This window comes from Saccostrea cucullata, unplaced genomic scaffold (genome assembly GCF_032062105.1).
Source record: "Saccostrea cucullata isolate Sc308-1 unplaced genomic scaffold, CSIRO_AGI_Scuc_v1 ctg1621, whole genome shotgun sequence".
Taxonomy (NCBI): Eukaryota; Metazoa; Mollusca; class Bivalvia; order Ostreida; family Ostreidae; genus Saccostrea; species Saccostrea cuccullata.
In genome coordinates this window covers 197,501-212,934 of record NW_026923444.1, presented here as the reverse complement: position 1 = coordinate 212,934, position 15,434 = coordinate 197,501, and the positions used below count along the sequence as shown (strand labels likewise).

At 35.0% G+C, this 15,434-nt stretch overlaps 2 protein-coding genes across 2 annotated transcripts in view; one reads left to right on the top strand and one right to left on the bottom strand.

Moving 5' to 3' along the window:
- Positions 1-1,824: 1,824 nt before the first annotated feature.
- Positions 1,825-15,012, bottom strand: LOC134264044 (uncharacterized; the record flags this gene model as incomplete). The annotated part of the gene is made up of 18 exons (XM_062746342.1): positions 14,867-15,012; positions 14,047-14,215; positions 13,603-13,777; positions 13,097-13,256; positions 12,812-12,861; positions 11,212-11,307; positions 10,742-10,938; positions 9,860-10,157; positions 8,909-9,009; positions 8,412-8,528; positions 7,969-8,111; positions 7,504-7,627; positions 5,845-6,013; positions 4,805-5,007; positions 4,428-4,556; positions 3,507-3,669; positions 2,786-2,968; positions 1,825-1,921 (listed from the first exon to the last, which is right to left on the bottom strand). Coding segments are annotated over exons 1-18 (2,657 nt in total), but the record flags the coding sequence as incomplete, so codon positions are not given.
- A 246-nt stretch (positions 15,013-15,258) lies between these two features.
- Positions 15,259-15,434, top strand: part of LOC134264043 (uncharacterized) — a 3,315-nt gene continuing 3,139 nt past the window's right edge. The window contains exon 1 of the mRNA XM_062746341.1: positions 15,259-15,332. The gene's annotated coding sequence lies outside the window, so the exon portion shown is untranslated. The remainder of the gene's footprint in view (positions 15,333-15,434) is intronic.

Genomic DNA, 15,434 nt, shown 5'->3' with positions numbered 1-15,434 from the left:
CTTCCCCCGGGGGTCATGATTTGAACAATTTAGAATATACACTACCCAAGGATGCTTCCAAATAAGTTTCAGCTTTTCTGGCCCAGTGGTTCTTGAGAAGAAGATTTTCAAAGATTTTTCCTATATATTTCTATGTAAAACTTTTGATTCCCCATTGTGGCCCCGCCTTTCCCCCGGGGGTCATGATTTGAAAAATTTAGAATCTACACTACCCAAGGATGCTTCCACATAAGCATCCTTGTGGCCCCGCCTTTCCCCCGGGGGTCATGATTTGAAAAATTTAGAATCTACACTACCCAAGGATGCTTCCACATAAGTTTCAGCTTTTCTGGCCCAGTGGTTCTTGAGAAGAAGATTTTCAAAGATTTTTCCTATATATTTCTATGTAAAACTTTGATTCCCCATTGTAGCCCCACCCTTCCCCCGGGGATCATGATTTGAACAATTTAGAATCTACACTACCCCAGAATGCTTCCACATAAGTTTCAGCTTTTCGGGCCCAGTGGTTCTTGAGAAGAAGATTTTCACGGATTTTTCCTATATATTTCTATGTAAAACTTTGATTCCCCATTGTGGCCCCGCCCTTCCGCCGGGGGTCATGATTTGAACAATTTAGAATCTACACTACCCCAGAATGCTTCCACATAAGTTTCAGCTTTTCGGGCCCAGTGGTTCTTGAGAAGAAGATTTTCACGGATTTTTCCTATATATTTCTATGTAAAACTTTGATTCCCCATTGTGGCCCCGCCCTTCCCCCGGGGGTCATGATTTGAACAATTTAGAATATACACTACCCCAGGATGCTTCCACATAAGTTTCAGCTTTTCGGGCCCAGTGGTTCTTGAGAAGAAGATTTTCACGGATTTTTCCTATATATTTCTATGTAAAACTTTGATTCCCCATTGTGGCCCCGCCTTTCCCCCGGGGGTCATGATTTGAAAAATTTAGAATCCACACTACCCAAGGATGCTTCCTCACAAGTTTCAGATTTTCGGGCCCAGTGGTTCTTGAGAAGAAGATTTTCAAATTTTTTTCCTATATATTTCTTTGTAAAACTTTGATTCCCCATTGTGGCCCCGCCTTTCCCCCAGGGGTCATGATTTGAACAATTTAGAATCTACACTACTCCAGGATGCTTCCACATAAGTTTCAGCTTTTCTGGCCCAGTGGTTCTTGAGAAGGAGATTTTCAAAGATTTTTCCTATATATTTCTATGTAAAACTTTGATTCCCCATTGTGGCCCCGCCCTTCCCCCGGGGGTCATGATTTGAACAATTTTGAATCTACACTACCCAAGAATGCTTCCACATAAGTTTCAGCTTTTCTGGCCCAGTGGTTCTTGAGAAGAAGATTTTCAAAGATTTTTCCTATATATTTCTATGTAAAACTTTGATTCCCCACTGTGGCCCCGCCCTTCCCCCGGGAGTCATGATTTGAACAATTTAGAATCTACACTATACCAGTATGCTTCCATATAAGTTTCAGCTTTTCTGGTCCAGTGGTTCTTGAGAAGAAGATTTTTTAATGACCCCACCCTATTTTTGTCTTTTCTGGATTATCTCCCCTTATGAGGGGACTTGGCCCTTTATTTTAACAATTTAAATTCCCCTTCACCCAAGGATGCTTTGTACCAAGTTTGGTCAAAATTGGCCCATTGGTTCTTGAGAAGAAGTCGAAAATGTGAAAAGTTTACAGACGGACAGACAGCTAGACAGACGGACGGACGGACAGACAGCTGGACAGACGGAAGGACAACGGACAAAATGTGATCAGAAAAGCTCAATTGAGCCTTCGGCTCAGGTGAGCTAAAAAATCAATTCCTACCTGGCTCCACATCCTCTACCCGTCTCACTGTCAAAGTATTCATAGAACAACAGCAAATCACTCCACAATTCTTCTTGTTTGTACTTCTCATAGCTCCCTGTAAATCAATAAATTTTTACTCTAAAAAAATAAGGACAGTCAAACTCCATTATCTAAAACTCAAGGGGACCAAGAAAGAAAACAGATATCCAAGAGTTGAAGATATTGAGGGTAAAATACTTAGTGTTTTGGACTTCCAAATCACTTCTACATTTTCATGGTATATGTGAGATATTGGTGTTCAAGATAACAAAGTTTGGCAGTAGATTTTTTTTCTTGTCTTTCAACAATATTAAGGATATCTTGACTTTTGCAATGTTGCTCTGTCTGCCATAAAGTCTACATTATGAATCTGAGGTCCTTGAATGGATTAAATTCTTTGTTTACTCTCAGTTTGTGTATTTTTTGGTGCAGGGTCATATCAAAAAGGTTGTTAGTCAACAGAAAATAAAGTGTTGAATAAGTGTACAGCTCCAGAACCTTAAGAATTAAGTAAAACATTATTTTTCCCTTCCCATTACCAAAGTTTGTGCCAGATCTTGAATATTGTGAATATATGTATATGGAATCTATCTTTTAAATTCATACTGTTAAACTAAAATATGTGAGTTGTGATACTGTGAAATCACAAATTTTTGTGGGGGGGTAATTTTTGTTGTTTTCGAGGTATGAAGGGAATTTATGTCCATCACCAAATTTAAAATGTTACATACATAAATACTAAAAGTTCTCCATCCACGTAATCAAATCCCCATGAACCAATAGTTTTTCCTCAAACCATGTAAAACTGACCCCACAAAAATATGTGATTTTACATTAATCCTAAATAATTATTGTTTGCAATTTTAAGCTAATAATCTACTTTCCAAAGTTTCCTCAGTGAATTTTGACTTACTTTTAATATATAACATGTAGTACATACCATGACAAGGTCTGGACTGTGTTTGACTGTTTACAGTGAAGAGACTGGACACTCTACTACAGATATCTCTAGCCATTTCTCCTAGCCTCATGGCAGTACCAGATAACGAGGGATGGATCATACTGAATTTCTCACCATAGAATCTGTCCATCTTCATCAACATCTCCACAATCATAAAGTTCACTGAAAAGATTTTTTTATGCTTAGACACAATTCCAATACCCTATCTTTAGTTTAGCCAAAAATGTGTATACATGTATAGGTCTACGCAATTATACTATAGTTCAATGTTAAATTCAGGTACTATGAATGAGCTCACAACTCACAAGTTGGTATCCCATTTCTGCAGTTTTCTTTTCAAATGCTGTATCCAATACTTCTCTCAAGCTTTGGATCACAAACAAATTTCAACCAGTAGCCTTGAACATGCCAAAATGACCTTAGGTTAAGTTCAAGACACATCCTCAGGTCAATCTGAGCTTTTGCTGCTTTTCTGCTTTTATTGCACAAACAGACAGTCAGCTATATGGACATGGTTTCTATATACATCACTGAACAGGATATATTTGGAAAAGACAATTTCTCCATTGTCTTGGTCGTTTACTTGCATGGTCAAACAGTACCTCTTCAGTGACTAAACTTTGACTTGCTGTATAACCAGAGGGGCCTGTCTAATGAATAATTTACTACAAAACTTTAAGTATCTGTTTGTATGACTTACTACAAAGCCAGATGGGGCCTCTCCAGTTACTGTTTCCTCCCATCAAGCCAGTGTCAGATTCAGCAGGGGCATAAATCACCTTCAGTTCTGTTTTATCCTCCAAATCCAGGTATTCTTGTACCTCTTTATTAATTTTAAGACTGTATGGATCCATTTCATAAACCTAAAATATACATGTACCATTATGAAAGTAAGTATACATAAATCTACTCATAATATCTCATAATGATATCTATTAACAAGTGAAGATATTATCATATATTATACTTTCATGTAAATTAGTTGAATCTGATTGGTCGAGAAACATTTGTTAAAAAACACTATTACCCGCTGAATAATGAAGCCACGCCCTCCGGCGTAGCAACAGTCAACAGTGCTTGACGACGGGTGATATTCCAAAATATAGCAACTGTGCAGAATTTATGCGCGCATGGTTCACTGTTATACGTAGTTGTATACTGTAAATTCCTTATTTTTCACGAGTACTTTTCACCGCGAATGGGATTTTCTACTTTAAAGTGCGAGAAGAATAAATCGTGAATGGACGTTTATCAAGAGCTTTTACATAGATTTCACAACCATAAAATTTTTATTTTGCGATTGGTGCATCTCGCGAAATTACGCAATTATTATTTCCAGGCGTATATTTAGGAATCTACAGTAAAACATTCAGTATGATATAATAAATATTGCATGTAGTTGAGTGTAACATTGAAAATTTTCACCCAAGAAAACCATTGTCAACTGAAGCTGCGCCTCAGTTGACAATGGTTTTCTAACGGTGAAAATTTTCAATGTTACATTCAACTACATCCAATATTTATATAATGATATCCAATAAATTTCAGCAATTTCAACACACTTACTAATAATGCCATAATTAATTCCTTGTGAAAAATTCTGCTTTATATGGTAATTTACCTTTGACAAAGATCTGATTCCAAATGGAGAGAGAAATTCTTCCTCATCTGTGAGATGTCCCAGTATGTTATGAAGTCTAGCCTTGGGTACTGCACAGAGGAGAAAGTCCCCATTCTCATTTCTGTTTATCTACCAACAGGAAATAAAAAAAATCTAAGTATAATTTACTGTTGTACAACAGTACAATAAAATTTCAATATCTAATAACTCAGGTGGACTGACAAAAAGCTTTCTTAAGAATTAAAATCCAAGTATTTTGAGACACCAAAGTTCAACCATGCATTTGTTCTTTCATTAAATCAAACTGATACATGTAACGGGGCATAAAAATCAAGCTTTTCTGGAATTATGGAAAAAAAACACTGATGTTCTCTTACAAAAGGTGATTTCTTTTCCATCAGATTCTCCATCTTTTCTAGTATCTTCTTCCCTGGTTTGTTTTTTAGAGAAGACATTTTGATGTTCAAACAGGCCAGTGCTGGAATAATGCCGACTAAAGAACGCAGGGCAATGGGAGTTCTGTCCCCTGATTCTGTTTCTATGACATCATAATAGAATTTGTCATGGGGATGCCACAAACCTGGAATATATTTTGAAAAAAATGGTATGCACTGCTAGATGAGTTTAACCATAACAAGACCGAAGAAAAATACATGTACCGGTACATTTTCTTGCTAATCATAAGTTAGGCCATATAAGAATTAATTTCTTGGTTTTCAGGCCCTCCCTCATCTCTCCCAAGGGTGCCTCATTGACCTTTTTTATTGCTAAATCAATAAAATAAAAACAATAAATCACCTCCCTCATCATTTTTTGAGGTTTTGTACTATGTAAAAAGTGCCTCATCATGTTTTGGGGACAATAAAAAGTAAAAAAAAAAAAAAAGCCTCCCTTCCATTACCATATTTCTTGAAAAAAAAGGCCTGAGAACCAAGAAATTAACTTTGTATGGCCTTACTCTTCAATATTTTAAACTGGAAAACTAGAGCAGATTACTGAGGTGTTGAAGGGCATTAAAATAAAGGTCATGCCATGCACTCTTCCCACAGGAACTATATGGATGCAGTTTAAGTCAGCTTGTTGACCTTGAACTCTGACCTAGAAACATAGGTCACTGCATATCCTTTACCCTTAGGCACTCTATGGGTAGAGTTTGTCAGTGTGGGCCAAAGGGAGAAAAAAATCTGCTCCAGGCAAAGATTCAAACAGAGGCTTGTTTTAGATAGATTGAGTCATGGGGAGAGAAACAGGTATCTGGACAAGTGATAAATGGACAGACAGACAGCTAGATCTTATAAGACATGACAGAGCACCAATTAATCTTACCGTACATTATTACACTTCACAGATTAAATTATCATCACCATTAGTATTTTTTCTAAAACGTATGTATACATAAATGTATTTCAAACCATACCTCCATCATTAATGCTTCTGTTCATGGCCTCTGATATTGATATGAATTTCTCGAGATAATTGACACAGGCTCTGTAATACTTGTGGTCCGCCCCAGGTTCTGCAGACAGTGTCAGGGCTATTTCAAACATGGAGAGAGAGAAGAAGGCCATCCAGCCTGTGGCATCTGCCTACAATCAAATACAGCCAAACCATGTCATCTCAGACTCTGAGATATCTAAGCATTTGAGAGTTTGAGATAAAAATACATAAGAAACAAGATGTGTTTGTGAAACACTGATGCCCCCGTATGGCAACATAGTGAAGGTTATTATCTTTCTCAAATGCAGATCAAATATGTTGGTACCTAAAGTAAGGCCTTTTCACAAGAAATACAAATGATAAATATAGAATCCTAGCACCACCTGTTCAAGGGTTATGACCAAGCTTAACATTTAAAAGGTAGGACAAACTCCGGGGTCAAGGTCTAATGGTCGAACTTGCTGGTTTCTAAAGAAAGGTCTTGTCTCAAAGATTACATATGGGAAGTATGAAAGCGCTGGCCCTTACTGTTCAAAAGTTTCACAAGGATTACATATGCAAAGTATGAAAGCCCTAGCTCTCACAGTTCAACAGTTATGGCCAAGGTTAAAGTTTTTTCGTAAGTTCGGAAATCTCCAAGGTCAAGGTTAAAATTGTTGGTTTCAAATGAAAGGTCTTGCCAGAAAGAATTGATATTTGAAATATGAAATTCCTAGTATCTACTGTTTAAAAATTAAGGCCAAAGTAAAAGTTTGGAATTTTTGTGTAAAAATGGGTCAAACTCCAAGGTCAAAGGGTTGAAATTCTTGATATCAAATGAAAGGTCTTGTCACAAGGATTAAATATGTGAAGTATGAAAGCCCTAGTTCTAACCCTTCAAAAATTATGTTCAAGGTTGTATTTTAAAGTAGGTCAAACTCCAAGGTCAAGGTCAAAGGGTCAAAGTTCTTGGTACCCAATAAAGCATCTTTTCACAGGGGTTACATATGAGAAGTATGAAAGCCCTAGCACTTACCATTCCAAATTTATAGCCAAGGTTAAAGTTTTTTCATAAGTTCAGAAATGTCCAAGGTCAAAAGGTCAAAGTTGTTGGTATCCAATGAAAGATCTTTATACAAAGAATATATATGTCAAGTTTTATTGTCCTGTTATCTACTGTTCAATAGATATGGCCAAAGTAAAAGTTCAAATTTTTTGTGTAAAAGTGGGTCAAACTCCAAGGTCAAGGTCAAAAGTTCAAATTTGGTGGTACCCAAAGAAAGGTCTTGTCACAAGAAATACACATGTGAAATATGAAAGTCATAGCTCCACTAAATCAAAAGTTATGGTCAAGGTTAAAGTTTTTGCGGACAAACAGACAGCTAGACAGACAGACGGATGGACACAACAAAAACTATATACCCCCGAAACTTCGTTTACGGGGGCATAAAAAGTGAATGGAACTTTCAACTCACTTTTGACATATCCATGGTATTTGAGAAATTAATGTTTGGGAAACTTATAAAAATCAAGTGTTAAATTAAGTCAAATTAGGAAAATATTTTCAAACCATCAATTTTTTTCTGCAACAAGACTGATTCCAGAATTACAAATCCACAAACTATATAGAACAAGTAATGAAAGTATATAAGGTATGTACCTGTACCAGTGGACAGCCCTGCTTAAGGTGGTATGACCTGTCTACAATACTGATGTTATCCAGTCCCAGAAACCCGCCAGTAAAGAGATATCTGTTGTTTCTAAACTGCATCGACTTAAGCCACCTATAATAGAAATGTTTTTTTTTTTACTTTTTATTATACATCACTTGATAGAGGATATGGCTATTGTTTGAGAAAAAAAACTTGAATTCCATTCATGCAAGAATATGCTGTGCCAAGTTTGGTTGAAATTGACCAAGTGATTCTGGAAAAGATAAAATTGTAAAAAGTTTACAATGACACAAACTGAACAAAATTTGATCAAAAAAGGTCACTTGAGCCTTCAGCTAAGGTGAGTTAAAAAAAGGTTAAGCATCTAGCTAAACCCTTTATTAGGGCATAGGTGATCTAAACACTCTAATAATCAAAATGACAGACAACAGATTAAGTAGTTTTGAACATACCACTGATAATTCAGCTGTAATTTCTTGAAACTTTGCTTTAGGAATTCTTTGTCCGAGTGCCCTGTCCTGAAGAACACATAGTAACACGACCAAGCATACACTGGAGGGAAGGGTATATCCATATCCCACTCACACCCTGGCATCTGAATAGAACAAGCAAATAACTGTATATTAACTGTTATTCCCATCATCTTTTATTCGCGATTAATCAGTTTGAAATCATTCTGCCAAAATTAATTTTCGTGACTAAGGAAACATTCTCTACCAATTGAAAGCAAGAGAAAGGGTGTGGGGCAATAAAAATTCACAATTAAAGTCCGTGCGTCGTAGCTCATGAATATTTCTTGGGAACAAATAAAAGTTGGTTTACAGTATTCAATTTCATATCAAAAATGGCTAAAAATACAAGGATATTTATTTGACTGAGATAACAGAGAATTCACCTGTCCATCGTCCTTCATAAATTTCTCACTCAGAAATAACAGAAGTTGATTTTTGGCAAATTCTGGATCCAGTCTGGCAAACGGCACCATCTGAAAAGCTGTATCCCAAGTGGCAAACTAGAAAAAAGAGTAAAATATGCTGCTGCACCACTGAATTACTTTGCTAGTACTGTGTTGAATATTTTTTGGTGTACAAGAATTTTCATGTACATACTAAACCCACATTTCATCAACTTTTGACTTATGCTATGGGATCATTTTAATTGTGGGGAGTCAACGTTCATGGGCAAGCAAATAAATATGTTAACAAAATTATTGTTCCTGAGCGTGTAAATTCATGGATAAAACAGACCCACAAAATCCTTGAAAATTGGTCCCTCACAAATATCAATGATTCCATGGTGATTTGAAGCAATCATCTTATTTTTTTTATTTATTCTTAGACCATCTCTAAGGTTGTATAGCACAAGCAGTATTAAAAAGTTCTGTATACATACCCAGGGGAATTCCCACTTGTCTGGAACAGCTAACACATCATAACTGGATATATGAATCCAGTCTTTGTTGCGACACAGAACATCCCAGTTTATTTTCTTACCTAAAAAAAAGCAAATGATAGAGATGATAAGAGAATAAAGGGAGATAATTTAGAAAATCTCTCAGGAAAATAAAGAAATGCACTCTAAAGAAAATAATTTTCTATAAACATAATAATTAATATCAAGTTTTACATCAAGACTTGGTTATAAATAGAGATTTATAACAAATTAATGTGGACTTGTATAGAGGCCTATGGGCCACATTGCTCACCTGAGCACTGTGGCTAGGAAAAAGTAGAAATTGGTTTATTATTGAAAAGTTTAAACCCAAAAGTAGTCCCATGACCAATCATGGCTTTGCTATTCTTGAGAAGATGATTTTTAAAGAATTTTCCTATATATGTCTATGTAAAACTTTGATTCGCCATTGTGGCTCTGCCCTACCCCCCGGGAGTCATGATTTGAACAAAATTGAATCTACACTACCTGAGTGTGCTTCCATATAAATATGATCAATTATGGCTTTGCTATTCTTGAGAAGAAGATTTTTAAAGAATTTTCCTATATATTTCTGTGTTTAACTTTGGTCGGCCATTGTGACCCCCGTAGCCCTTTATTTGAACAAACTTAAATCTCCTTCACCCAAGGATACTTTGTGGCAAGTTTGGTTGAAATTGGCCAAGTGGTTCTTGAGAAGAAGTCAAAAATGTGAAAAGTTTACAGACAGACAAACGGACAGCTGGACAGACGGATGCCGGACAAAATGTGAGCAGAGAAGCTCACTTGAGCCTCCGGCTCAGGTGAGCAAAAAATCCACAAAATTGTCATGCATCACCCCCCCCCCCACACACACACACAAATGCATTCTTTAAAAAAAAATTAGAATAGATGATGTGTCATATTTCTTACTTTCACTTTTCTCTGCCAACTCTTGCTTCAGTATTTTGAATTTATGTTTAGCAACAAAGCCTTTATACTCCTTTTCCTTCATTAAATCACAACATGGGGATTCCATTAGAATTTTCACATCCTCCATAGTAAAGCTGCTGCCATGAGGAAAAAGCCAGCGATATTGGTTTAGATGATATTCATCAAGATTTTTTCGCCAACTCCCAACATCATAGCAATACAACTGCTTGTTCCACAGAAGTCCAGCAAATGCTTGTCTTGCCACCAATTTTTGTTCTGGTGAAAAATTCTGTAAAAGCTAATAAGAGAAAAATTAACATCAAGAATTTGTACTTAAAACTTGTAATTGAAAATTTTTCTTTGAAACATGAGTCATATCACTTACAGACTTACAAGTTTCAGAGTGAGAATTTTATTGATTTTGTGCAAGAATAGGACAAAAAATAAAAAGGAAAAGAGGCCATGGGGCACAACGCTCACCTGAGCACTGTGGCTAGGAAAAAAACAGAAATCAGTTCAGTATTGAAAAGTTTAAATCCTCAAGTGTCCCAACCTACCCTTAAAGAGGAGGGAGGTATGATTTGGACAAACTTGAATCTACACTAGCTAAGGAAGCTTGCATATTTCTTTGACTAATCATAACTTTTTTACCCTTTATATTTGAACTTAAATGAATATTAATACCTGAGGATGCTTCCATACAAATATGACCAGACAGACACTTGACAAAATGTGATCAGAAAAGCTCAATTGAGCTTTCAGCTCAGTTGAGCTATTACAAAACATATCAAAGATTGTTTATGCAAAACATTTATTTAACTTTGTTCTACATGTATTAATGCTTTACAGTACATATACTTCTTAATCCAAAAGTTTACCTACTTGGTTATAAAACTCCTCCGCATTCTTTTTACAAATGTCTAAAATGCCCTTCGGTGAAGATTTTGACTCTTTCCTTTCTTCAAACATGGACCAAAAGATTTGTGTGGAATTATGAGGTTTGACTGTAACTTTCATCTGACAACCAAACTTCTCTATGTCTTCACAATTGTTACTGGGATCATCTTTTTCTTGTTTACCTATATAGACCAAACAATTATAAAATGCATTCCATAATGTTTAATTCAAACAAATGTGGCAGTCAGCTGGGCTCGATCGCCTGAGTGGCTGGATAGCTCAGCTGACTGGAGATTCATGGGGCCTCTGTGTTTGAATCCCAGTCTGGTCCACGGAGTCCCTTTCAGTAAATTCAATTGTCTAAAATGTCTGATCAGAAAAAAATTGTCCAATCTGATGATTTTCTACTGGACTGTTTTTTAAAAATGTTATGCAAAGATGTTTGAATCCTTTACCTGTGCAAATGACATCTGTAAATTGCTTTCCCTTTCCCAGGAATATCTTATCCTGATAGACTTCTTGGTCACAGTCAACTCGGATTCCAAATTTTCCTGCAAAATGGTGAAAAATGGTCTTTAACTTATATGACAAACATTCATACTCCAGAATATAGAATTATACACAATATATGAAACTTACTCAGAGCATCTTTAGTTAATATACTGTAAACCAACTTTTATTTGCGGCGACTTTATTTCATGATTTAACAAGAGTAAAGTAGTTTGCGACGATTAATTTTCACGATCAAGCTTTTTTTGAACTATATTGAATAGAAAAAAAAACACTTTAAGGACCCGTTCGCAGCGAGAAATATTCGCGACGACGAGGCTCTCGCGAACCTCGCAAAAATTTCTCGCACGCGAATAAAAGTTGGTTTACAGTAAATTATATTGTGATGCTGTTTGTATCCTTCTTAAAAATAAAATTCCTCATTTAAAGTTTGTCAGTGATTAGGCAATTCATTAATCAAAGAAAGGTAATGAATGACTGAACATTTTCATGGAACTATTTTCAATAATGTACATGTTATGAGCCTGTAGTGTAAAACATAGAACAGTAGAAAGAGAGACCAAGTGTGCATTATTATACTACTTGTGACAAGTTTGATGGGAAGTTTAAAGTATTTTAGTTAAAGGTCACTGGAAATTTGAATATATTGGGGGTAGGGAGGAACCAAATAGTTCAATACATGTATAGTCACGTCACAAAATGTGTTTTCTTTTGTTTTTCTCTCAACCAAGTTAATAAAATAATTGTACCATATAAATTCTCAGCACACTTCAAATTCGCATTTTTTTAAAAATTCAAACATAAAAGATGCATTTTTCCTGTGGTAGATACATATAACAGATGTTTCTTACCTGTTCACAAGTAAAGCCTAGGCCTAATATCTTTTTTTTTGCTTTTGTACAAATGACTTCAAAAGTCTTCAAAATCTAATCAGAACATGCAATCCAAACACATGGAATGTAACTCGTCTCCATAATGGGTTTCCTACTTTATAGTGTATGTTAATACAAGTACCATTTGAAGACAGTTATTGCTAAAATTCCAATTTCACGATTTACATCATCAAATTTAAGTTGGTGGAGGAATAATTAATGCTGTATCTGATTACCAGTGACCTTTAAAAAGGAAGAAAGCTTAGAGAAAGATAGATAATTGGGTGGATTTTAAATTTAATATTTTGTGGGGGAAAAATCATTGGAAGGAAATGTGAGGGAAATAACAGCCAAATGGGAGGATTTTAAATTAAATATTTTGTGATAAGGTCATTAGAAGGAAATGTGAGGGACAGCTAAATGTGCTATATTTATTTGAAAGTTTACTTGCCTCCTTTTGCACAGGTGAGCTAATAAAAGGAATTAGAGGAAATGGGGTATCAATTAGGGCTCACATGCTGTTAACCTCAAAGTTCTGCATCATATAGTTATAAATTGTTGGATTTTTGTATAATGTGTCATTATAAAACATAAAATTCTTAGCAAATTAAACACAAAATATAATCATTCATTTCAAAGTTGGACGTTTATTTAGGGACTATAAAAGCCATACCTTTAGAATAGTCCACTCTTACTGTTTTGCCATCCTGGGCCAATGAAATCCTGAAAATTAAGTCAGTGATTCATTAATATTTGTTATTTACCTGGATAAGCCACTCAATCAAAAGTTGTAAATTGATTTAAATTTTAAGTATAATAACAACCACCTAAAAATTTAAAGTTTTTCCACTTTTCATGCTGTTAGTCATGTTAATTTTTAAGAATGAGTTTAAAAGAATTAATATTCAATATTGAAATATGAAAAAAATCAACTTCATTTACAAAGAAATGAGCTTACGGATGATAATCTTTACACAGGAACTGAGGGAGAACAGTGAGTTCTGCTGATTGGTCAGAATGGTTTGTGATTGTGTAACAACAAACAAGATTCCTCTCATTCTCAGGATCTTTCCCATACTCCACCATAACATCAAAGTACTCATTGTCATCAAATATTCCTACACAAAAGAATTTTATGTTACAGTTCAACATTTTAAATATGAGATCTATATCAATTATTTATTTTTTAACTTTTTGGGAAACAAGTCAGTTGCCAGGAATCTGCTATATCCATAAATTTGCTATATATCAAATAATGTTTGTAGTAAAGAATTTTTCCTGCATGTCCCCAGTATATGTACACTTCTATCGTAAAACAAGTCTAGACTATATGATTCTGAAAAGTATCAAATAGTCAATCCTTCAAAAATTTCCTTACATTTCACATCAACAGTATTTGGCTCAGGTGAGCTAAATGGAGCTAGCTATGCATTATAAATATCTTTTTCAAAATGTTAAAAATACCTGTATCTGTGAGTTCAAACTCTGGTTCTTGTTCAGTTCTCTCCAGGTTCAGCTGTAGGAGTTCATCGTAGGGGAACTCATTCTGGGGATATCTGTATAGGGCTTTCATGTAGGAGTGGTCGGGAAGCCCGTCCAAATAATAAAACACTTCCTTAATGTCTTCACCATGGTTACCCTGTAAATCAGTACATGTATATGTGAAATACTCCATGAAAGATAGCTGAAAAACAATTCCTAAAATGAATATGTTGAATATCTACGAGTGGAATCTTAAGTGAGAGGCAATTTTGTTAATTTGACCTTAAAGTTAATAAGAAGTTAAAATATCCAATCATTAATGAAATGGTGCATGATGGCAGACGAATACCAGTTTTAATATATCACCTTAGTGATCAGGTGGCATACAAGAAATATTTGTAGATATTTAAGGTTGAAAGAAAAAACCTGAGGTCCAGATAGTCCAAAGAATCTCTCTTTTAGGAACTCATCCTTGTGGTTCCATAAACTCAGTCTTGTGATTAAAGTGCCTGACGAATCACAGAATCCAAATATGCCATCTTCTCCATGTTTATAACTCCTCTTCCTGGCATCTTCAAATGGAAAACTTTCCCAGCTATCAAAGACATTACAAACACCTATCATATACATAAGGTACACTATTATCTTCCCATATCTTTTTTTCCACAATTAATTAATTTAAAAATTTAACTTTTTTAACTAATTTTTTTTCTTAATTCACATGAGCACTGTGAGTCAGTAGTCATCATGCAACTTAATCTGGAATTATGCTGAATTATTATAAATCAATGTTCATGTTGACTAGGACAAGTTCTGTGTGCATGAATTTCATTCAGAAAATAACTGTAGGCTTGGCCACAATACAGAATTTGAAGAACTTTAATTTTGATTGCTTTGAAGGAGACACTATAATTGGATAGTGATATATTTTCATAATGCACCTAAGATGTTAGTTAGAATAATTGGTCTGACTGCATGTGGCTCAGGTTAGCCCTCACAGTTAAACCGGGTCCATTTCAACGATAGAACATTTTATCTACTTATACACTGTATGTAAGATTTTTGATTAAAAGCAGTAAAATTCTTGTTTACGGAAAGAATCAAGTTTTTTTTCTCTTGAGTAGCTTAATGAAGCTTAAAGCAGTAGCTGTATTGGACTTATTAAATGTAGTCTAGCATCTTATTTATCTAAAATTTCATCGTTTTTGTACATTTTTTTTACCTGTGTTAACAAAATACTTTTCACCTGTTTCCATCGGAGCTAGTATCCTCTCTAACAGTTCCCCACTGTCTGTTAGAAAGATAAGGTCCCCAAAAAGGGTTCATCATGTTTGGTAACTTTTTTTTTCTTCAATTTTTGGCGTTGTTAGTGACCAACTTCTATTTTCACTTTCGAGTCTGGCAGAATGACAAACCCGATCTATTTAAAAACAATCCTCATCAATCATTTTTAACGGGTACCTTGCTTTAATTTTACAAGATAATATGAATTATTTTTCGAACGTCTATACGTTAAAATATTGATGGTTCTAAAATGAATATAATCACTCAATATTATCTGACATTAAAACATTAAGTAAACCTAACCCGATGTAATTAACTGACGTTTCCTAAGGTTGTGAAATACTTACCGGAGAGAATAAAAACAACTTATCCTCATGGCTTTTGTATATTCAAAGTGTGAGTGGAAACTGATAGTTTTGACAATTAAGGTAAATGAACTTTGAGTAAAATATAACAATATATACATGTATCAAAAACTATAATAATAAAATAAACAATCTTTAACTGAAATGGCCGGGAAACAGCTGGGA